At 38.0% G+C, this 24,309-nt stretch overlaps 1 protein-coding gene across 2 annotated transcripts in view; it reads right to left on the reverse strand.

The window, feature by feature from the left end:
• Positions 1-241: 241 nt before the first annotated feature.
• The window catches only part of Tusc3 (tumor suppressor candidate 3), a 131,842-nt gene continuing 107,774 nt past the window's right edge, over positions 242-24,309 (reverse strand). For both annotated transcript variants that reach the window (XM_057752720.1, XM_057752719.1), the window contains 4 exons: positions 21,843-21,906; positions 13,510-13,584; positions 10,393-10,483; positions 242-1,099 (listed from right to left, as the gene is read on the reverse strand). In XM_057752720.1, the coding sequence (XP_057608703.1) occupies positions 1,084-1,099; positions 10,393-10,483; positions 13,510-13,584; positions 21,843-21,906 (246 nt within the window). In that variant the 3' untranslated portion in view covers positions 242-1,083. The remainder of the gene's footprint in view (positions 1,100-10,392; positions 10,484-13,509; positions 13,585-21,842; positions 21,907-24,309) is intronic.

Below are 24,309 nucleotides of genomic sequence, written 5' to 3' on the forward strand. Positions count from 1 at the left end.
GGGCAGGGAACCCTGACTGCTCTTCGGGCTGATGAGAGAGGGGGACTTGACTGGGGGAGGGGGAGGGAAATGGGAGGCGGTGGCGGGGGGGAGGCAGAAATCTTTAATAATTAAATAAAAAAAAAATACAATCCTTTGGGTATATTTCCAGACATAATATAGTCAGGTCATGGTCTAGTATTTGTCTTTTGAGAAACCTCCCTATTCATTCCCATAGAAGATGCACCACTTTATATATAACTGTTGAGAAATATTATTTTATTTGTAAAAGAAATTTATGGTTAGTTATTGGATTTATTTGAAAACATAACGCAAGGAGCATTGTGCTAAAGAAAGCACAGCAAATTGACCAGCAAATGACCATATATATATATAATGAATCTCCTTGAAAGGGGATTTTTCTCTCTTAGAAGAAAAGTAATTTAAAATTCTAGAGAAAGACTGCCAAATGAATGATGAATTTTAATGAAAAATTTGAATACAGTGAATATAGGTTATAGAGAGCCCTGGGACTGGACTTATAGGCGGTTCTAAGTCACCTGATGTGGGTTCTTGTAACCAAACCTGGCATTAATGTTTACCCAGCTCTTTGTCCTTTATGTCTCATGATCTACTTGCAGCAAGAATAAGACACACATTTGTAACAGTGCACGTCCTTTATAAGAGAAACAGCAGTAAGGATGTCCACATGACACATTTCATGCATATGGCCTAGCCTTGTACAATACTAATAATTCTTTTACATACATTCCACGGATTCCTTTACTAACATGTAGTTTCTTTACTAAAGGGCAAACACAGTTCTAAAACATGTTTTCATAGTTACACTGCTATTTATTTCACTCCTGTAGCATACACTGAATACTGGAAAAACACTTGATGTTCCATTGTGGATTACTCAATATTACATATCCACTTCTATAAATTAAATTTTTTAGGAAAATCCACAGTTTAAAAAAATCATACAAGAATAAGCTAGCGTATCACAATCAACAGAGAATGAATCCAAGAATTCCAAATAAGAAAATGTGAGGAACAGCTTCTCTTCACAGGAAACTCACTGTATGCGAATCCCACTTGGCTTCATTTAATTAAAAAGCTGAAAAAGAAAGGAAATTATTACACACTGAGCAAAAGAAAAGCACAACCAGCTACTCACTCCATTCTAAATCAGTATACATTAAGTGTAACAAAAACACCATCATTATAATCAGCTAATTGAAACTGTGCCATCAGGGTCTGATTGTGAAACGGGCTCCTGTAAGGGGGTCAGGCTTACAGTGAGGACCAGGTCAGAGGTGAGCCAGCAAGTGCTGAATGAGCATCAGTCAGATCAGCTTTGAAGATGCAGGTGCAGGGGAACTAAAGGGAAAGGACCTAAATAATATCTGAGTTTGAATTTCCTGAAGAAATTTTATATTCTTACTAAATTTATAATTCGTTTGTTTAAATAAAATAGTAATTACTTGCAACGTTGTATGCAAGCCACTTTTAAAAGAAATATTAAAAGCAAAAATGAAATTAATGGTTACTGAAGCTGAGGAGATGTTGGAAAACTGTTCAACCTAGTAAATTTAACATTTCGATATTTAAATTATATCCTGACATGTATGACTTCGTCTTTCTGAATCTCTCTTTACTTATCAGTGACGAGAACACTTGTTGTGGATAATCTAAAGTTTTGTCTAATGCTAATGATTTATATAAATGTTTAACTAAAACACACTGAAAACAAAAATTATAATTATATAATTATATAAAATATAAAATATAATTTACATAAAAAGGTTTTACAAGTGAAACATTATACATTGCTTTGATGTTATTTTATAATTTATGACTATATAAAGGCAACAAACGTAACTGTTTTTACAGAATTGTTACAGATAGAAATATGTGCCGATACCAGTATGTAATCATACACTGCTTTTGTTTGGGGGCAGCTCCTGATGACTGTAGTAGACAAGCGTCACCTCTGCAAGGAGGGTGATTGGTCATCCTTGTAGGTACAAGCTGCAGTTACTGCACACAAACCTCCACAGCAGCTAGCAAGGTGGCGGGGTGCTGTGTGCATGCATTCACTGGCACTCTCTGTCCTCAGTTACAAGCTTGTTCAAAAGGAAACGTCAACTTGAGGATGGCTAATAAAGAGAAACCTTTACCAAATATAGTGTGTATACAATACAGTAAATATGCGGGTGTATGCACATGAGCATGTGGGGATAGAGGCCAGAGGCTGGCGTCTTCTTCAGCATTCGCTGTCTCTTAGTTTATTGAGTAGAATCTCTCATTGAACCCGAAGACAATTAGCTCAACTGGCTAGCTCTGGGGATTTCCGTATCTGCTCTTGATGTGCTGGGGTTACAAGACACTGCCATGTTCAGCTTTGTATGTGGGTGCAGTGCACATTCTGTCTCAGCCACAGAGTTTAGTTACAATTGAACAAGTGGGACCCTGAATCTGGGAACTGGCAAGTTAAATGTTCTCTCTTTCCCTCCTTCTCCTCCTACCTCTGTGTACAGAAGCCAGAGAACAGCCTTAGCATTCCACAGGCACTGTACACCTTTCTTGTTTTGTTCAACTGACCAGCATCTTTCACTGGCCTGTAATTTCCCTGTAACTTGGCTGGCTAGGTAGAGAACCTCACTGATCTGCTTTTCTCTGCTATCCAGACCAACGCCTCTGCACAGCTGACTCTGGTCCTGCTGCCCACTTGACCTGCCAGAAATAGTCTCACAGATTTAGAAGCCTGTATATTCAGTTACTTAGGAAAACAAATACCCACTACGATGCTGTGATTTGTTTACATGGGTTGGGGGCTTAACTTATGGCCTTCAGTTTGCAAGGCAAACAATTTACTGACAAGTCTGTTTTGTTTTTAAAGCAATGATCTAATAATTTCAATATATTGAGCAGTTAAGTTTAACATTATTGATAAAAAACACCTCTATAAAAGTAAAAACAGTTAATATGATCCTTTATACTTTTATATCTTTTTACAACTAGAAAGGCTACAAAAAATAAACCTAGATTGACATATTTTCAGAGGAAAGGGAATTCTGCAATTAAACTTTTTTAAAATTTATTTTTTTTACACATACCTTGCTTACATTTATGTCTATGTATCTTTTATATGGCTGGTTCCTGAAGAGGCCAAAACAGGGTGTCATATCCCTTGGGACTGGAGGTACAGACAGTTGAGAGCTAATACGTTGCTGGGCTGAGTCATGTCTCCAGCCACCAGTGATCACATTCTTAATATAAAAATTGACTTATGAACAAAAGACGCTATCTGTTCATTCTGGGGACTATTTTTTTTCACTGATCACTTTTATATGTCATTAGGAAATTACAGGTGTAACCAAAATGACAATTATTAAAGATCTTACACTAAGGAATAAATATAGTAAGTAAAATATTTGTTCTTTTTCTACATATGAAATGTTCATTTTCATTAAAAAATTAATTAACATATTGTACAGATATTGGAAGAACATGACATAACAACATAAACTGCTGTGGGGCAGGAGAAATGGTTCAGTAGTTAAGAACACTTGCTACTCTCTTACAAGAGGACTTGAGTTTGGTTCTCAGCAACCATATGCTGGTTCACTGCCATCCACCCCTAACTCCCATTTCAGAGAATCTCATTCCCTCTTCTGGCCTCTAGGGTTACCAAGCATGAATGTTGTGCACATATATACATGTAGTAAGCACTCATACATATAAAATAAATCTTAAAAAAAAGTTTCTTAGGAAAGTACCAGCTGTTATTCTCTGGGTGCTCACTCAGAATCTCATGCTTGGAATGCTCGAGATCTGTTTTAACATGAAAACAGCATACTGAATGCATCACACTGGTATCAACAATCAATGGGTAGTATAATTTTGGTCTAGCTTGATGTATCTTTTTATCTGTGCCTGCCTAATACTGCTGATGTATTATCAAATAGTATGACAGCTTTTTTATATTTATACTTTGAATAGTGCTTGGATATTTTCCTTTATATTATTTGTCATAAATATGTATCTTTTTATATTGTACTTAAACCTAAATTACCAAATATTGAACACATTTCTCTTGTTTGTATTCTCCACTGCTATAAGTTTTCTGAAGGAGCAAGAGGCTGCCTTGGGTGCTCCTCAAGTCCTGCTGTCCCCTAGTACTCTCAATCAGGAACAAACAGGTCTCACTGTGGCATCAGGACTCTGCAGAATCGCAGTACTGACTCCTGGCTGGCTGGCAATGTCAGCTGAGGTAACAGAACAAGCTAGAAGCTGATGAGCAAGGGAGTGAACTGTTCACATGGAGACTGAGCACTGGGTGGGACTTGTACAGACATAAACACTTCCTTTCCTTTAGCCTCAGGTATGGACCTATGCCCGTGCTGTCTCGGAAGCTTTACTATTGCTCAAAGTATGGAAGGGGTGCTGAGAAACACTAATTTATAATGTAGAACAGGAGGATGATCGCAAATGCTTTTTTAAATCACATATAACATTCAGAAACAAACAAAAACCACTGCCCTTGACTTCCTCAGTGTAACATTCCAGAAGCACACCAGTCAAGTCCATTACTTAAAATCCAAAGTGACTTTATAGAGCATGACTCAAATTTTCTCAGATGTAGCCCCTCCCCAGAGTCATTCTTAAGCAGCAGTTAGCAAAGTGTTGGTCAAGTGATTAGTGCTTAGCACAGAAGGGGATATAGGATGTGGAATGACAAGCCATGTTCCTTACACTTCTCTAGAGAGAAAGTCCCAGGTACAGAGAGTGTCATTAAAACGGCAGCCGTGAGAAAAGAATACGAGGGACCTAAGAGTATAGGACAAGAATGTGGGCTGGGTACAAGGACTCTACAATTCCAACTCCTTTGTCAAGGAGCAGTGGCAGAACTTCATTTTGGATGCAGAGATGATGCTGACTTGGGACAAGTACAAGATGAGCTGCTCAGCTAATCATTTAGTTCTGCATCTCAGGGCTAATCTGACAGTGAGAAAATAATAATAATAATAATAATAATAATAATAATGTATAAAGCTTGAAAGGAAAAAACAGTGGTCCACAGTTCCTCTTTGTTTTCACCTTTCCATCTCTTCCTGAGGTTTGGAAAACCCAGGATGTGCATTTTGTCCAACTGGGAAGTAATGAGATGTCTGACTAAATGAAAATTCTCATCCCCTGTTCTTCATGTTCTAAAGCCACGGGAAGAGTTGGGGAGCTCTTGTGGCCAGGCGGGAGTCTCCGCCAAGAATCACATATGTGGTAAAAGAGACACTGTGTGGGAAAGAACAACCTCACTTCTCTACTAAGTACGATATGGATTTTTTTTCTTGTTTCTTCTTGTTCCTGCTTTTTTTTTTCTTTTTCTTTTTTTTAAATATTTGAGGCAAGGTGTAGTCAATGAGCTCTTGATCTTCTGGCTTCCACCTCCCAAGTGCAGGTGTGTACCACAACTGATCACTAGTTGAACTTGTACTCCTGTAGTTAGTGTTGTTGCTGATTCACTTTCTAATATTTAATCCTCTACATTTGCAAGTGTTAAATGGCGTGCTAGTGAGAGTAATTATCGTCCTTACCAAGACCTCATTATCCCAAGTCCTGAGGCTCTTTCCTTACAAAGGGTCTACAGAAGCCAGAAAAGTCTTCAGCTCTGAAACAACTTATCCTTTGAAAAGGTCAAAAGAAATTCTGGCCTTTATTAGGAATAAGAGACCCTGGGGAAGGAGTTTCTCTACTCAGAGTTATAGAAGGTAAAAGCTACCAGGTTTAATAACTGGCAAGGTCAGTTCTCTACACAGTTTGTACACAGAGGCATACTTAAGAAGAATTTTCATGATATGACTATTAATTAAAGCAGCACATGTGTGCTAAGGAACAGATGAAGAAATACTTTATCTGGACCAACTCCTTCTCTGCTTCCAGCACTGTTCCACGGGTGAAGCTCCTGGCAGAGTAATGGAACTCCAGGGCACCACAGAATAACCTTTTAGAGGATTGCTGTTCTGACATTTGGGTTGTTTGGATGTATGGTGAAGAATACAGACACCATTCCTAAGTTTTTCTTAAAACAATCTTGGATTTATTTATATATTTATACTGATATTAAGAATTAATTGTATTGTTAATGACAAATGGGACTTGGCTACATTTTTTTCTAGACAGAATTAAATATTTTTGTTAACTGATTTAGTTTTACAATCTGTAAAGTGACAACAAAGTAAGTGAATCAAAATGAAGGGAGCATGTCTGTGTATTATTATTTAAACCACACACAGTTAGCCGAGGTGTTAATTTGGCACCACAGACTACTGGCGTCATCTATTGGGAGCTTTGTCCTTGTAGCTGCCTAGTAAAGCAGCGTCAGGCTGCACTCCGGCTTATCCCAGGTAGCTATTCCCACATCAGCATCTTACTGTAACCTAAGAGATACACTGCGGTCTTGGTTTGCAAGGTGGGAAGACTGAGGCTCAGAGGAGAAGAAAAGACTTGTGTAAGGTTAGAAGTTTTTAAGTGCCAGGGTCTAAATCATATCTTCTCACTCAATGTCCAGACCACTTTCCAATATACCAGAATGAAATACAACAATATGGAAAAATCATCATTATTTTTCCATCTGTACATTATTATTTTAAGATTTAGACTGAGCTATTAATCTAGAGAGCAGAGGCAACAGGCAATGAGAGCACCCTCACTTAGGAACTATCTGTCTTGGCTTTTATGCCGTTCTTCAGAGCTAAGACACAGCACGAGAGAGGCGGCACCAGTGAAGTGACCGTCATTGTCATGTAATCTGCACAGCAGACCTTTCCTATATTTTCACAGCTTTCCTTGTAGATGACAGATGGATGTCTGAGATGTACAAACGACTATAAAATATGTCAACCCTATACATTACAGGCTTCCCCACCTGCTAAGCATGTTTGTGGTCATCTTTTCTCTCGTTTTCAGTCTCTTTCATTTCTTGCTGCCATTATGAAGTTCCTCAACTGACTGTCATCACACATTTTAATGCTATTGATCATAACTCAAAATCAACTCCAGGGACATTTCTAAAGCGAGAGAATTTTTCTGGGCCCACTGTACATATCAAATAAACATATAGTCTGCTTTGTATTTAACTGTCTTTCTATAAATTCTCTTAGTTGTGTGGGGCAAATGCACATCTCCAGGTCTGCTCCCCGTGTCCTGGAGCTCCCTGAGAGGGACACAAGTGGGGCACAGGTCTAGACTAGGGCTCCTCCTTCTGCTTCATGGCTCCTCTGTATTACCTTAAGGTAGACACTGTTTGGAGGAAAACAGATTCAAGTAACACGCATGATCATCCTTTGTGATGCAAAATGTTGTGTCAAGGACCATTCATTCCCCAAATAGTCTTCCAGAAAGGAAAGAAATGAAACATGTGGCTGAACTGTACATAAAAACTTAACAAAACAGTGTAGCGAAGGGCTACAAAGTAAATGCTAAGGTGCCTGGTGCAGACGAAGAGGGGTCAGGTGAAGTCACTGAGAACCAAGAGTACTTTAGGGGCTATACATTTATCCACAGGCAATTCTGAGGTTGGTACGCATAATCTCATTTTAACAAATAGCCAAAGATAGTGAACAGGTACAGAAATGAGACACCCTTAACTATATGTCTCCAACCCTCTAAAAGTCAACCAGAGCCAAGCAAAAAATGACAAGGCAGTAGCTAATTCTAAGACTATATGAGCAAATAGATCTAAGATATTTTAACCAGATTTTGTGCAACTACAAAGTAAGAGATCTTATTTAAAGTGCAAAAGCAAGCCCAAAACTTTCGTTCAGATATTCATTTTCTAATATTATTTTCTCATTATGCTACTCTGTCACTCTGAGCCAATTAAGACTCCCCAGACACTTAGCACAGTGATGGAATGAATACAGACATTTCATACTTTCTCCTATTGCAGTAGAGGCTTTGATGATCCAAAGATGTTTTTAAGAGACATCTGCAAAAAATACTGGTTAGTCTGAGTGCCAGTAGAAAAGGCTGAGAAGATCATTATCTCTAAGCAGAGGCCACCATCTAGCCATGCCAACATCCTCTTCTGAGAAAATAAAGCAAGGCTAAAAGCCAATTCTTATTCAATATATAAATGAAGTCAGTGCTATCAGAAAAATGTCTTCTGAATTATGTCTCAGATGGTAATTAGATAAAATCTCTAGGAATCCTGATATTTCACTGGTAAGTTTCAAGGGACTCTGGAGTCCAATTAAATTCATCAAAAGGTTCAGTGAAAACCTGCTCTTCACTCAAATGAATTATGTAAATATTAGCCAAAGCTACTTGGTGTGCACTGTAAAGAAAACTCCATTAGAGAAAAGTAAAATATGAGTGTAAATATTTATATCAGAATTAATGATAATTAGCATTAAACATTCATAGCGCAATTAATTACTACTATATACTGGCATTCTAAGACATTTACATATATTATCTCCTATAAATAAAAATGTGGTATATCAAATTGTCTTTATTCATAAGCAAGAACACTTATGGTTTAAAAAGTTTAGCAATTTGCCTATGGTCAAACTCTGACTGGGATACAGGGTAAGTCTACTTGTTGAGGTTTCAAAGGCGATCTGTGAATTTAGTTGTTGTACAGAACAGATTAATGCTACAGAATACTCTTAATACTAACAAGGAGAAGCCTTAAGAAAGCAAGACAGATAAATAAAGTAGACTTTTATGCTTTTAAGCAGGCACATACATAAAGATAAAGAAAATAGAAATTTTAAAATTTGTGTGAAAAAATGTGTTGTGTGGGCCAACTTTATTTAAAATACAAATGAAAATGAATAATCGGGAAAGGATCACTATAGAGGAAATCAAAGCATATAGAATAAATAGAGTAATTTAAAATTGTGAGGAAAGGAGATATTGAAGTGAAAGTCAAAATCAGGCCTTAAAGAAGACACTGAAAGAGGAGCACTGTAATTGGATGTTTTCCCTGACCGCCTGCTCCTAAATACCCAACAGCTGCTCCCCAAATCACCACACAGAGGATTATATTAACTATAAAGGCTTGGCCAGTAGTTCAGGCTTTTAAATAACTAGTTCTTACACTTAAATTAACCCATAATTCTTATCTACATTCTGCCATGCGACTTGGTATCTTTTCTCAGTATGGTATTCTCATCTTGCTTCTCTGCATTTGCCAGTGACTCTCTGACTCTGTCCTTCCTTTTTCCAGAATTCTCCTAGTCTGCCTCTTTTGTTTAATCTCTTCCTGCCCAGCTACCGGCCAATCAGCTTTTTATTAGCAAATGAAAATAACACACATTCATAGTGTAGAAAAACTGTCCCAGAGCAGAATATTATAACATAAACCAAGAGAGTAATTTCTTTCTGAAACATACACAAGTGGGGTGACCCTCCTCCCCACAGCATAGCACAACGCAGGTCTAATCCTTGGAAAGGCTGCCTTCTGCTCCTCACTCTGACCCCTCACCATTAGAATACCCTGGTTCCCAGGCTCTCTTGGACAGTTTGCTAGTTTTCTTTCTACTGATTCTACTGTTTGCCAACAACTCCTCATGTGTTTTCATCTAACCTGTTAAATGTCATATTCACAAACCAATTCTTATGTATGATGCCCACCTCTTAGTTATTTTTAAGAGAGTTCATCTACATTTCTATCCATATGAGTCCAATACTATAGAGTAGAGGAATCTTCACAGGGAATGGTCACCTTATACAGACAAAGCTCAATTCTTGCCTTGGACATAGAGTAATTAGGCAGGGACACAGGTTCAAATGGTCCTATTATGTGTGTACAGGATAATCTAATAGGAAGACTTATGTTTAGCATTTGAAAACCTTCATTGCTGGGTGTTTTATATATTTTACCTGGTTTCAGAAAACAACAAACCCTAGCCAACAACCATCCCCAACGATAACAACAAAAAATCTAAATCAAACAAACCCAGAGCAGTGGAGTTACTGTATTAATAACAATCCCTCAGAAATAAGTATGCATACTGGAAAGCTAGTCATAGTAAAAATAGTGCTGTCAAATGTCACACTCTTATAGGAAACTAAAAAACTGTATTTTCTCTTGTTCATAGACATCACATTTGTATCTATATAGGCTATGACCTTTGAATACAATTTCATGTGCTGATACACAGGAAAGTTATATCAATTTTCCCTTTACAGTTCTTTACTGTTAACTAAATAAAGTTGAGAACCCAATGGTGACTTTTGCTAGCCTTTCTATTTTTACAAAACCAGAGAGGCATTCTGATTTAATATTTTTGGTATATTCTAAACACAACACAGATAAGAATCAATAGCTGGTATTATTAGCCCTAATGAACCACTAAAATAGTTTAAATGAAAGCATCAAGATTACTATAAATGTCTCACCTGTATGGATAGCCGTGATACTTTGAACGGAATATTGAAAGTAGGAAGCTGAAGAAGAAGACCACCAGGCCTAATCCCACGAGGCATATTACTAGGAAGACAGACAACACTGTTAGGGGCAGAAAACATGCAAGTGGTGCTTTTGAAATGTATCCAATTTCCAAATACTTACATGTCACAGTTCAGGCACATCCAAGGACCACAAATCAGACCATTCACTATACAATGTATTCATTACTTTCCACAATCTTCTCAATGAGAATGTACTATTTGGGGGTATGAAGACAACAACGCTGACTTAAGACTAGTGGTGCTTTTCTTCTCTATAAAGTCCCAGAGGGATCAAAACAGAACCAAATGTGACAAGTCACAAACACAATTGTCAGTCCCCAGATAATGAAGCCCTGGCTATAGCAGCAGGAGCAGATGATGGCAGATGCTCAGAAAATCCTCTTCTCAGATGCGCTTCACACAAAAATGTAATTACAGCTATTGGTTTCATGATTGCCTAAGTAGAGCCCTTGTTACTTAGAAACACGGCATCTCAGCAAACACAAAGCTATGAACAAAATCCTGTGCATAGGGAACTGTTGTTAGTGAAAGCCACTGAGGAGGAGACCACTCCCGAGCAGGTCACGGTGTCAGAGTGTTATAGGAGGGCTGAGGCTACCTGTGGCCTGAGCTGCGGTGCAGGCTTTCAACACTGCTGCACTAAGTATTAAAACTGGAGAGCAGGGACATTCCTTTCTTAGTTTTCATTTTCTTCTCTTATGATTGGGAATAGATGACTAATAAAACAGATTAGCGCCTCTTTTCTTATACATACGGTATTTAAGCAAGCTTCACTGCTATTAGTAAAATTAAAACCTGCTTCTAAAGTTTAAAATATATTAGTCAATTAAATGTAGACACACTTAGAATAAATAAATCATATTTAAATATGTCCATAAAATTAGGCATTGGTGTTACTTAAATATCAGTTATGAACAAAACATTTGTAAGATAATTAATATATATTTGTTAGTCTGAGGGAATATCAAGAGAGTGACATAATTAGATTAAAACATTAAGTCAGAAAAACGCTGTGGTTAAACAGATCTCTGTTTCTAAGGCGGGGAAGGAGCGTGGAGGAAAGGCCCAACAGCAATGCTGAAATCAAGGCAGTGGATGCACTGCCTGTGAACCCACAGCCACTGATGGGCTGTTGTCTGCGCGGTTTTGTCAGGGATGTCAACTGCTGTCTACAGCTGAAACTATAAAACATCACCCTTCAAAGGAAAACGCCTTTCAAAAAAATGTATAATCCACAAATATGAGTCCTAGCAGACCCAGGATATATACTACATAAATTTTTTACAACTCTCTCACTGGCTTAGTTTTATTTCAGACCTGCTCAAATACAGTATTCTACCACATACTTTTTCTTTCATACTTTCTTATGGGACCATTTAGAAGAGGAATAGAGCAATGGAGAAGGATGCTTCAAATTTGTGATCAAGAAAATCTGATAGACTAATGTCACTCTATGCAGTGAGAGCAAAATACTGCTAGCCCAGTATCTGAGGATGGGATTGGAGAAGCCTGGGAGCTAACAGCAGGGGAGGAAGGCCTCAATGAGGCCCACACTCTTGCACAGGAAAGAATGACAATCACAGCAGTTGTGCAGGTCAAAACCATCTCTTGTTCTTTTTCACATGTATCCTATCCCTTCCCATCCACACACAAAATCAATCTGGAGGAGTAATTAGGGGGAACAGATGTTACAAGAGGAACATCTATAAGATGGAAGTTCAGGGCAAAGCTTTCATAAATTCTGTATCATAGTTGTGAGATTAAATAATTCATTACATTGCTCTTACTATAATTTACATTGGAGGAAATAACACTAATATACTGTACATTAAGCATATGGGTTCATAAAAATGCCTTGTCAGTGCCAAGAACATTTGTTTATAAGGATGTGCCATTTTATTGATGTCACCATGCTCACAGCAATGTGCTTAGTTCTGAGCTTTTTTCTATTAGTGTTGATAGCATCAGAGAACATTGAGGCCAGGCTCAACTCTCTATACTACCTCCAAACATTTCAATACCTCATGCCTTTAAATTTCTAGACGTCACCACGGCTCTTTTATAGACTCATAATATTAAAAGTACAGTAAAAAACAAATGTAGGTTTTTAATTTTAATAAATTAATATTCTTTTGGGGATCATGTGCTTTTCATATCTAAATTTTAGGTTTTAAAACAGTTCAGGAATTATACAGTAAAATGGGTTGCTGCAAACCATAGCGGTATTCATTGAATGATCTGCTGTAGGAAGCTATAACATTAAGTCTGGAAAACTTGGCGGCATGAAACTGTCACTCAAGCCTCACTCTTTCCTCACAGCCTTCTCAGATACTCCTACATACTCTGGTGTGGTTACAACATCACCCATCAATTCAAGAGGTAAATTCTATCTACAATCCTTTGATACGGAACAGTCCCATCAAATGATAAAAGTTAACTCCCTTAAACCTAAATGCTGGCATCTAACAGGGTCGTAAATCTGGGGGTGGGGAGGAATAGGAGATAAGCAAAGACCCAGGAACTGGCAATTCTTGCCTTTCCTGGAACAGCGATCCCTGCGGTCTCATAAATGTCAGTAAAAGACATGGAGGGATTGGAGAGTAATCAAGTATCTGTGCACAAAGGAAGCCTCACCGCAGCTCCCCGCTTCTGCACCAGCTTCAGTGAGATACCTGAGTCCCATGACATAAAAATACATTACTGCCAATAAAATCTCTGCAGACTGACCATCTGTGCCGTGAGGATGTTCCAACTGAGACGGGCTGTAGCAAAAATGGGCCAGACAGCACTGACAGAGTGTTGCTCCCTCTCTCCCTCCCCTGTGCATACAACTCACAGAAAGCAGTCACGTGCCATCCTGAAGAAATGTTTCAAGTTCATTCTCACATACATCAAATAAACGGGGAAAAAGTAAAACAAAATCTTAACCTCCTTCAACATACAACTCTTCCTACGGGGGTCTATGTTTACAAAAAGCTGTTCTGTTCCCCCTTTGAATTAAATAAAGACTAAAACAAAACAACAAATACAGCAACATAAACTTACTCCGTCTTTTTCCGACATCCCCTTTGGAAGTTGCTGCTTCATTTAGAAGAACCATCCCCATGGTGATAGCAGCATCTACAGTAGTTGTCAAGGAAACCATAGACAGGTGCGAATAAAATCTGCTATTCTTTTTTCCTGGATCTGAATATAATGTTCCGGAATGGTTAAAGGACAAATGTGAACAGGTGAATGCCAATCAAGTCTTTGCATATTAAACTTACCAACCTCGGAGTTTGCTTTGACTTTTAAGATTTTCATTAACACATATGAATTACAGTTTTTAAAACCAGTTATAAAATTTCATATCTTATATAAAAATATGTGCTACTTTTAGTACAGTGAAATACACTGCTGGCAAGTCTAGAGGAATGTATTCATCAGGAATTCTGTTTAATTTCTCTCATTGCCATAGCATCCCTCTGCACATGTATATAGTTCTAGAATTTTAAAAGTATTACTTATAGATTCTTTAACTGTTTAGAGAAATACCTAGCTCAGGTACCAAGGACAAGACTTATACAATCAAGCCAGAATATTATGATACAATCTGACTAACTGAAAAAGACCTTGAGTCAGTCACCTGACATTTTAAGAATGGAAAACAACTGTGCTGTTGATATTCATACTTATTGTCAACTTGACTAGGTTTAGAATCACCAAGTAGCCATAGCCCCCACACACTTGTGCGGGTGTTTTCTGAGGTCTGTTGGGCGACAGAAGACCTACTCTGACTGTGAGCAACACCACCCTATGAGCCACAATGCCAAACAGAATAAAAAGAAACGAGGAAGGAAGCTAGCTGAGCGACAGAATTCCCTGACTCACTTCTGGACTGCAGGTGCAGTGTGGCCATGCCCTTCTTTGCCATAAGGGGCTCTATCCCTCCAAAAGGGAGTTAAAATCATGCCCCCCTTAAGTTGCTTTCATCGGTTATTTCATCACAGCTACAAGAAAGAGGACACTCCTCACCTACTTACTGTGTGCTTATAACTAACGATTTACTCAGACATGCTCACAGAAGCCAGGTGCTAAAGTGAGGGGATCAATCACCTTCACAAAATAATCTTGTCAGACTATCAAAACACTTTTGATATTATCTACTGCTAAGATTTTAGAACTTACCAGTGCTGGAAACATAGTATGTATCTGTTCAAATGACTAATGAATTGTAAAAAGTTAGAGAAAAATTAAAAGAATTCTGGTTCGGAATGTCATCCATCTCCTTGACTATGACTTCCTTGTCTTCCTTCCTCCTGTTATGTAGAGGAAATAGTCAGTTATACTATTTGTGTCTGAGCATGTGCCAGACCTCATTACCCAGTGTCTGGATGTAATATTCAACTCTTCAAGTTATTTTTTATGTTTCACTGAACTCTCTATGTAAATGATTTTCAAACTATTCTAATTACTATAGCACTGAAACCTTTTCTGGAAAAATAAACTAGGAAGCAAATCTTTGTTAGAGGCTGAACATGACCAGAGTTGCATCCCTAGCCCTGTGTGGTGCTGTCTGTCATCCTACACAGTCGGATAGTGCATACTCCCACTAAGCTTTCAAGGGAGCCTTAGCACAGAGGCGTGAGTCCACAGGAGCTTGAAGGTCAGTGGAGTCCTGGCTGTGGGTCACACAGCTCTGATTTTCTTATGACAACTGTCCTGAGGGTTAATGTGAGAGTAAATATACAGACTGCAACAATTCATTATTTCTAAAATGTTCTTGACAATCTGCCTGTATGAATTCCTCACAGTTTGCTATCACAGAGTGCTAATAACACATAATGGAAAAATGAATTAAAACGTGTCATTTTTGTTCAGAGATGAAACTACTAGCATTCAGCTCTACCTTTTGTTGTAATTACATTAAAAATACTCTTGTGACAAATGAATATGACTGATGTTGATCTTTAAGGGAGTTTTACTTCAATTTTAATTTTTTAATAATACTTATACTCATATATAAATTATAACCTAAACATTCACATATACACATTTGATAAGTGATAATTCATACAGAATTCTGAAGAATTTTAACCAAAATAAAATTTTGTGAATATTAAAAATGTAGTTAAAATTTCTAGTATTCTATAGGTACTAAAATCAAAGCCAATATTCATTTCACAATTATATCTGATAAATAGCTATCTCAAATCTATCAATAAAATTGTGGATAAATCTTCAAAACTAAACCATGGCAATTTTAAGGAACATAAAGCTATATGTAAAAATAGTTCCAGAGTCAAATGATATATAGACCACACAAATGTCCACTGTGTTTATGAACACGCACACAGACACAGACTGGTAATCATGGTGTAGAGTGTATCTAAGTGGTGCAAGGCCGTGCAGGCCTAGCTGAGCAGTGGTGCAAGGCTGTGCAGGCCTAGCTGAGCAGAAAGACCATGTCTCAAAGGAAGAGAGCAACAGCACTTGTCTACTATGCACAAGCCCTTGGTTCATTCTTCAGTGAGAGAAAAAAAACCACAGTATGTTAATTCGATGAGTTTTCATTTTATTTTTACTGTGCTTTACACTGTTGAACACTGCACTGCACATCTCATCTGAAATGCTTTCGAATTTCTTGCAAGTTTAAAATATCCTGATAGAAGGTTCTAAGATTATTTTGTAACAGTATAAAATATTTTATTGCTTTCTCTTACTTAAGGCACTGGGGCTGTTCCACCACCATACTTGCTCTTACAAATCCTGCTGCAAAGAATTATCTCCTTACAGGCCTCTTTGCATGTGTGCACAGACCTCCTGCACCCAGCTGCAGTGCATTTGCGGCTAGGTATGTGTACCTTCCAATTTGTTAGTTATAATGGTCCTGTTTCGGAGTAAGGTTGAGCTTGCACTGCCCTTACCTTGAATGGAGGACTGCTGCACTGCTAATCTCAGCGGGCTGCTAAGGAAGAAGCAGTATGACCACTTGAGTCTGGGCCTCTGGGCCATGCTGATTGTTTCTGTCGGTTTTTCTTGTGCCCATTTAAAGTGTCTGTATTTTCCAATTGGTATGTCTCCACTTTTTTTTCTGAATGCTAGTTGAATAATGTATTATACACCGATTCTCCTAATTTATGTCTAGCATTTATTTCATCATGAAGAAGTTTCTAGTTTTAATGTGAACAAATTAATGTTGTGCTTGTTTTCTTGCTCATGAAATGAGTTTCTATCTCTAGGTCTTCCAATATTCCCTGATCTGTTCTTATCAGAACTTTAAAAGCTAAGACACACCACTGCACGTCTTGTCCATCTCATTTTGAGGAGAGGCACAGGGGCTCTCAATGAGCACAAGGTCACATATGACTGAGACCTCAGCCCACTGCTACTAAATCATTCTCTTCCCTTGTTTACCCTATTCTGGTCCTGTGCAGCGACGTCAAGTCAGATTTGCCTCTGCCTTGAGATCGATGAACTTATTCTTCCCACTACCTGCAATGCTGTGAACTTTGCTTGTAACCCCTTCCCTCGGTCTCATCAGGCTTTTGTTCTTATTACCCAACCAAATTCTATTGATTACGTTTGTTCTTCGACAACTCCACACATTGTTTACTCTCACCCCACTCTCTCTTATTCCTTACATAGCTCCTATATGCACATCTTTCTGTTTTGTTTTATAATCCACTGGATCAGTTATGTGACCACAGGTTTGGAACCCAGTGGGGACACAAATGAAGAAAATAACAGTCTCTCTCCAAAACTCCATCAGTAGCAAACAGTTCACCAGGAGGGGAGGACCTCATGATCCCTCCCAATCCATAACTAACCCCACCTTACTTCCTAACACATATTCCTGGGCACCATTCAAAGCACTTCTCTGGGCATCACAACACACGTTTCCTGGCTGACATCCTCCTCTGACTTTGAATAAAGTCTTTTTCTCTCCTCACATTGAATTTGTTTCAATTTGCCTTTAGGTTAACAAAATAAAAGGATAACTTGTATGTTGGGATACTAAAAACATAGAGTCAGCTACAATATACAATACCTTTACATGTGGAAGACTAAGTAGTCATATAATAAAGTGACAGACCTTATTACTACTAAAGCAAGACAATTTTGTCATGCTAAATGAAAATAAAATATTGATGAACACATAACCTCACGTCTTTCCATAAAGATTCAGAGAGATGATGAGGAAGAGAAGAATTTTTTAAAAAGCTAATTGTATCTATTCTTGGGGTAGCAAAACTGTAAATCTTTGTTTTCTTGACTGACTACAGGTTTTCTGTATGGTATAAGGTATGCAGATGTAAATAGTATTGGCTATGCATCCTGCATAATGTGTGTTGCTTCTACTCATCTACCTGTTGTAATACAAAAAATGGTCACAAAAGTGAGGACTACTGAGAACTCAAAAACAATGGCAATGGGTTTTTGATCCTACTGCACGTACTGGCTTCGTGAGAGCCTAGGCAGTTTGGATGCTCACCTTACTAGACCTGGATGGAGCTGGGTGGTCCTTGGACTTCCCACAGGGCAGGGAACCCGGATTACTCTTAGGGATGATGAGGGAGGGGGACTTGATGTGGGAGGGGGAGGGAAATGGGAGGTGTTGGCGGGAAGAAGGCAGAAATCTTTAATAAATAAAAAAAAAAGTGTGTCTGCATTCCAATGCAGCTACATTTAAAGGACTAATAGGCAAGGTAGATTTTGGTGTGAAACCCAAAACAATTATATACAATAGGAATTTAGGACCACTCTTTTTAGTTGTATTTCAAGTGTGTGCCTTAGTAAATCCTTGTGCATTCAACTCCAAAGAGAGGTAAACCTGGAGGGATGACTATTTCAGGCTTTGTATAACCCAAAGGTAAACTACAGTGCCAGCTGCCTTCCTGAGTTTCTTGCGAAGGCTGATCTCCTGGGCTTTTAATAGAACACAGCAGCCAGACTAAAATTTTCTGGTTATAATGAAGACATATGGCTTTAAGAACAACAGGTATAGGACACCAAACTATGATGTCCTCTCTACCAGAACAGCTCATAAAGAACAAGGTAGCTCTCACCCTTTTATCAGACAAACTTCTCTATCTGCAGGTGAAGACAATTATAGAAAAAAATTCCTACACAACACAAAACCACAGCTCTCATCTTTTTTTTTTTTTTTCGAGACAGGTTTTCTCTGTGGTTTTGGAGCCTGTCCTGGAACTGGCTCTTGTAGACCAGGCTGTTCTCGAACTCCAGAGATCCGCCTGCCTCTGCCTCCCAAGTGCTGGCATTAAAGGCGTTCGCCACCACCGCCCGGCTTCATAGCTCTCATCTTAAAGGGAATTAAAGACAGTTTATTATGGAAACATTTTGGGTGACCATGGTCTAGGAACACAGATTTAGGTTATTCTAAATTCTCTGTTCCGATGTGGAAGAAGTTTCATGGTTTTACACAACAAAGACAGTCATACCAAGGCAACTTAAAAGCAAACACTGGGTACATCAGACTGACACAGCAAGATGGTTGGGACACTTCTATAGGATGAAGATGCTGTTCAATGACATTTTTAGCTACTGAGTGGTGAAAATTATTGTTCTGCTCGGTTAATAGATTCCAAGACAGTTTTATTTACCAGTTACAAGATACTCTAACAAAGAAGTGGGCAAATAATACTTCGAGAGGACTAGAACTAGTCTAAGATCAGGTAATTAGCTCTGGGCATGCAGTATTCCAATCTCTCCAGAGCACCGAAGTTCCAGTCCACAGATCATAGCTTCTTTCCAGGATTTCCCACACAACCACAGCTGGTCAAACGCAGGGAAGAGCTGAGAGCGGGGTGACCAGCCCCAGTAGATACACCTACAACAGAACCTCTGCACCTCGGCTCAAAGAGTATCATAGAAGAAATGGTGGAAACACTGTTAAAAGCTGGAGGACCAGGAAGCCTGCTGAGATTGTGTCTCCTAGAAATGTCAGGGAAGCTACACTCATGACACCTCAACAACGTGACAGCCACAAACGGCTTGAAGAAGTATACCAACAGACACACTAACATGGAAGAAGGAAATCTCACAGGCCCCAGCCCTAGACAAAGAACATCAGTTAACTGAGGACACTGTAGAGCAGGAGAATTAGTCGTCCTCAGGAGTAAGCTGCGAACTGTGTTATCTGATACGAAGAAACACTAAAAGGGCACACACACACAGTAAGAACTTTCACGCCCCCACCTGCTGTCTGTAGAAATTCTTTTTATACCCCAAAGCACAAGGGAAATTGGTTCAGCTTCTCCAGGCCGGGTGTTGCTTGCTTTGCTGCTTTCACACGGAGTGACCGCAGCACACGCCACACTGCACTGCACTGGAAGACACGGAAGCTGGCAAACAGCACTGTGAGTTCTATCACTCAATGATGAACTGAGCAACACTAAAAGAATTTTTCTGGGAGCTAATATAAAGCATATGTCAGTTATTCTGGGTGTTTCAGACACACACCCTATAAAGTGTCCCCATGCCGTTTATTACTTCTTATATAATTTTCCCCGAAACACGACAGAGCACTGCTTTCCCTCTCCTTTCTCCTGTGTTAACAGTGCGCTAGTGAGATGAAGAACATATAAATCCTTAACGTGTGCATGACCAGCAGGCTCATTCTACTATCTCTTGGGCATTCAACCAAGCTTTCTATAAAGAAACCTTTCCGAATGATGTGGTTTACATTAAAAAGAAACTCATAAAATTATTGTAAAATACTGTAAGACAAAATCAGTAGACTATTATTGGTAGAAATTAACATAAGAAAAATTTCAAAATGGCTCTTAAACTTTACTATTAACAAGTATAAGCTAACATTTAAAATAGAAGCCCCCCTTTAAAGTTTTCTCTGAAGTAGGAATACACAGGACTAAGAAAGAAAGAATTGCCACAAGAAAAAAGGGAATGGGGACTTTTAATTGATTTATGTACTATTAAAATATATATATATATATATATATATATATATATATATATATATATGACTTCATACTATTTACGAAATGTCTTTCTGTCTTAAATCTCAGTTTGATACCAACGAACCAGGAAATGAAACCCCGGAGAACTTCTAGGTAGTGAGAAGGAAGATTTCCCACTAGCTTCTCACTGCTAGGTATTCCTCGCGGTCAACAGACTTGCTACTTATATGAAAGCATGCTGTAAACATGCTGGACCATGGCGTGGGAGGAGAGAAGAAATGGAAAAAGTCCAATCTGTAAATAAACAACTTACCAGTAACAAATACCTAGGATTTTCTTTCATTTGCTTCAAGCTGTATACCTTGTACTTCATGAACATATGTAAATAATTAAAATATAAACTCTTAGTTTTTAATGAGGAGTTGGTCACATCAACACATTCACCACTATTTCACTTTCCCACCTAAAGCCTCTATGGTAAACAGCAACTTTTTGCTTATAAAATTATATATTACTAAGCCAATAAAAGCAATAGGCTTAATTTACATGTAAACCAATATATGGATCCAACTGTGTCATCAGCAGATGGGAAACCGTGACACAAACAGATGCAGAAGATGGTCACCATGGCTTGGTGAATTTCAGAAACACACGGTTTCAGTGCCCCAGAATAATAAGCTAAACATTTAAAAACTCTTTAAATCTCATCTCAAAGCTCAGGTCGATAAAGAGTATCTTTTTTGGAACTACCTTGAAAGTGAACAACCGGAAGAGTTCCATCTCACCATGGAAGAAAGGAACTATTTCAGCATTTTCATTATAGGCTTTATTACTGTAATGATACCAGGGGCTGTATTTTCCAAGTCATCTACACCTTTGTCATTTAAACCAATAAAATGTATCTCAGTGTTCAGTTTGTGACTGGTAAAATTCCAAATGGGAAAAAAATGGAGATTAAACTAGTGGGTTTTTTAATCCTATGTTTTATGTGTGCTATATCCAGTCCACACAGAAGACAGTAATATATTTCTGTCCTACTGTATATACGAGATACACAGTTTGTTCTTCTATTAAGCTCCCATTAGAGGAAAATTATTTAAACACACACACACAGATGACACACATATAGAGACACACAAAGACATATACAACACCTAGGCAGAGATAATCAATGCTTTGAAACTTAATAGCCAGTAAATTAATAATAAGTTAATATAATTACATAATCATATTTATAACCTGTAAATGATTATAATTATATAATTATATTCATAATCTGTAAATGATTCAGCATAACAGAAAATATAGTGCAACAGGAAGAAACTGCATGAGAATTAGAAAAATTAGTTTTAAAGTTAATATATTGTAAAAGTCTTGGTATTTACTGCCATAAAACAGTAATCTGTTAGCATGAATCTCTTCTTTACCTGCTTCAAAACCTTATACTTCAAAGGATACTCAGAACCAGAATGATGTGTGACTCTGCCACAAACTGAGCCTGGCTGCTCCCATGAATGTAGCTCTGTAAATGAAGAAAATAAGCAAAAAGTCACGAATGGGGAGAAAAAATGGCTTCACAGTTCTGTCAGCCATGTAAGCCATACAGTCGTCTACCAAGTTTCTATTTATAGTTCTTATGAATAAATCTGAGCTAACTGTGAATAGATTGGAGTTTTGATGATATTGCTACAACTGTAGAACACAACTTGATAGTAAGTCATCCCACATGTATGAACTTTACTCCTTAAGAACGTTACCACACACACAAGCACATAAGCAATGGCTCTGTGGGAGTCCTTGTAAAAACACCGGGCAGAGTAAGGTAAAGATCAAGCAAGCAAGTTTTCAACTTCTTATTGTTTAAATATTGGCCTGCAGTGTCCAGCCATTCTTGGCCACATCCCCAACATCTGGAATGAGGAGTTAGCCTTAGAAAGGCACACAGGCCACTTATCCTGAAGCACTCTCTACGACCCCTTATGAAGGTTGGTGGTTTTTGAAGATGTTTTATTACTTTTAACGTTTTTAGTTAGCAAACAACACAGTAGATTTTATTTTGACCGTCTCATGCACATGCTGTTGCACTGTTCTTACAAGCCATTCCAAATGCCCTGCTCTGTTCTCTTAACCCCATATGAGTAGTGCTCCCAAACAGTTAGTTTCCTTTTCTGTGTAATTGCTTTAAATAATAGTTCTTGTATAGGTGTCTCATGTTGAAAAACAAAAACACAGCACCTGTTAATACAAATAAGAATCCTAGTTTTTTCTATTATATATAGTACATAATTGTATTATTTGAGTTTCAAAAGGTCCCGTAATTTCTTTTGTTCAATTTTGTCTTGTGACACCAAACAGAATTCTCTGTGTTTTAATGATAAGCACACTTAACTAGGACCAGATTATTCCTTCCTGGTGCTATCCTTGGATAAGTTATAAAATAAATTCAGTATTTTCTCATCAGTAAAATATAGAACTCTACTACGTACCTCCTAAAGTCTTTTTGAAGTCTAAATTTTTGTCATCACTATTGCTTTTGGTATTTTATTAGAAAATTTCCAGTTTTTTTAAAATTATTCTTTGTGTGTGTATGTGTGCACGTGCACAGTGTATGCGTGTGTGTACTCATGTCAGAGAATGCTTGTGCAATTCAGAGAACAACTCTGTGAAGCCAGGGCTTTCTTTCCACCTTAGAGTCCAGGGTGAAGACTTAGATCCACAAGCATGCTTTGCAAAAGCTCTTACTTGCTGAGCCATCCTGTCCACCCCATATTTTCATGTATTCTCTTTTTTCTTTTAATTCTTCTTTGATACATTGCACCCCAACTTCAGTTTCCCCTACCTCTGGTCCTCCTAGGTGCCCCATTTCCCTCCCCCTCAGATATAAACCCTCTTGTTTCCCTTCAGAAAAGAGCAGAATTTCCTATCTAAATTCTTCATTTCTACCTCACATTCTAAGCAAGTCACAGCAGACTTCTACATTTTGTCAACTAACTGTTGTTCATATGTCAACAGATAAACCCATGTGAAGGGTGAAATTTAGAGCCCAGCATCTGCTGGTTCCATTTCAGGACACCACTCCTAAAAATCATCCAGGAGAGATGTACAATAACAAGCTGGTCTGGTCTTCAAATTATTTTGTATGCTAAGTTATTCAGAATATATAAATTAATAATATTTCTTTTTCAGATTCTCAGAATACTAGAGGTCAACAATGAATACTTTGGTTTTTGTAAAGACTGGACAGATAAATGATTGTTCTTAATGTTAGTCCTATTAAAAACTCTAATGGTAGCCTGAGTGTCCCACTGTATCTAACTATAATCCTGCCTAAGGAAGAACAACTGAGCCTTTATAAAAAGCATGTAAACATGAAGCAAATTTGAAAGAAGAAAGGAAGAAAGATAGGATGGTATGCAAGCAGGCAGGGTCGAGGAGACATTCTGGGTCAAGAAGATCACTATGCAAAATAAGTGGAAAAAAAAATAAGTGGAAATCCCTCACTGGGATTTTAATAAAAGGTTCCTTTATCTTGTATAGCTACATAGCTCCAGTTCTATCCTTGGAGCCGTCTTTGTATTCCTCATGTTACATCAACTTCTCTAGGCAGGATTAATTTTTAGTAGGCAGCTACATTGCAGAGCAGATGAGCTATAGATAATAAAATGGCTAGGTCAAGTCCTTCTGGGTTTGTTTAAAAGAAGAGATACAAATAGGTATTATCTACCTTCAGTATTTGATTTCCCTAGAGATTGTACATACCCTGTGCTTTAACCTTCTATGCATTTCATTAAATAATTGGTGCAAGCTGAAAGCGATAAAATATAAAATCAAAGTTCATGAAAATCATGATAAATTTCAATCATTTGTAACTGTCAACTGTCAGGAATAGTCTCAAATCTATTGTTACCTAAAAGATTAGAGGCAT

Source organism: Chionomys nivalis, chromosome 20, assembly GCF_950005125.1.
Source record: "Chionomys nivalis chromosome 20, mChiNiv1.1, whole genome shotgun sequence".
Lineage (NCBI taxonomy): Eukaryota > Metazoa > Chordata > Mammalia > Rodentia > Cricetidae > Chionomys > Chionomys nivalis.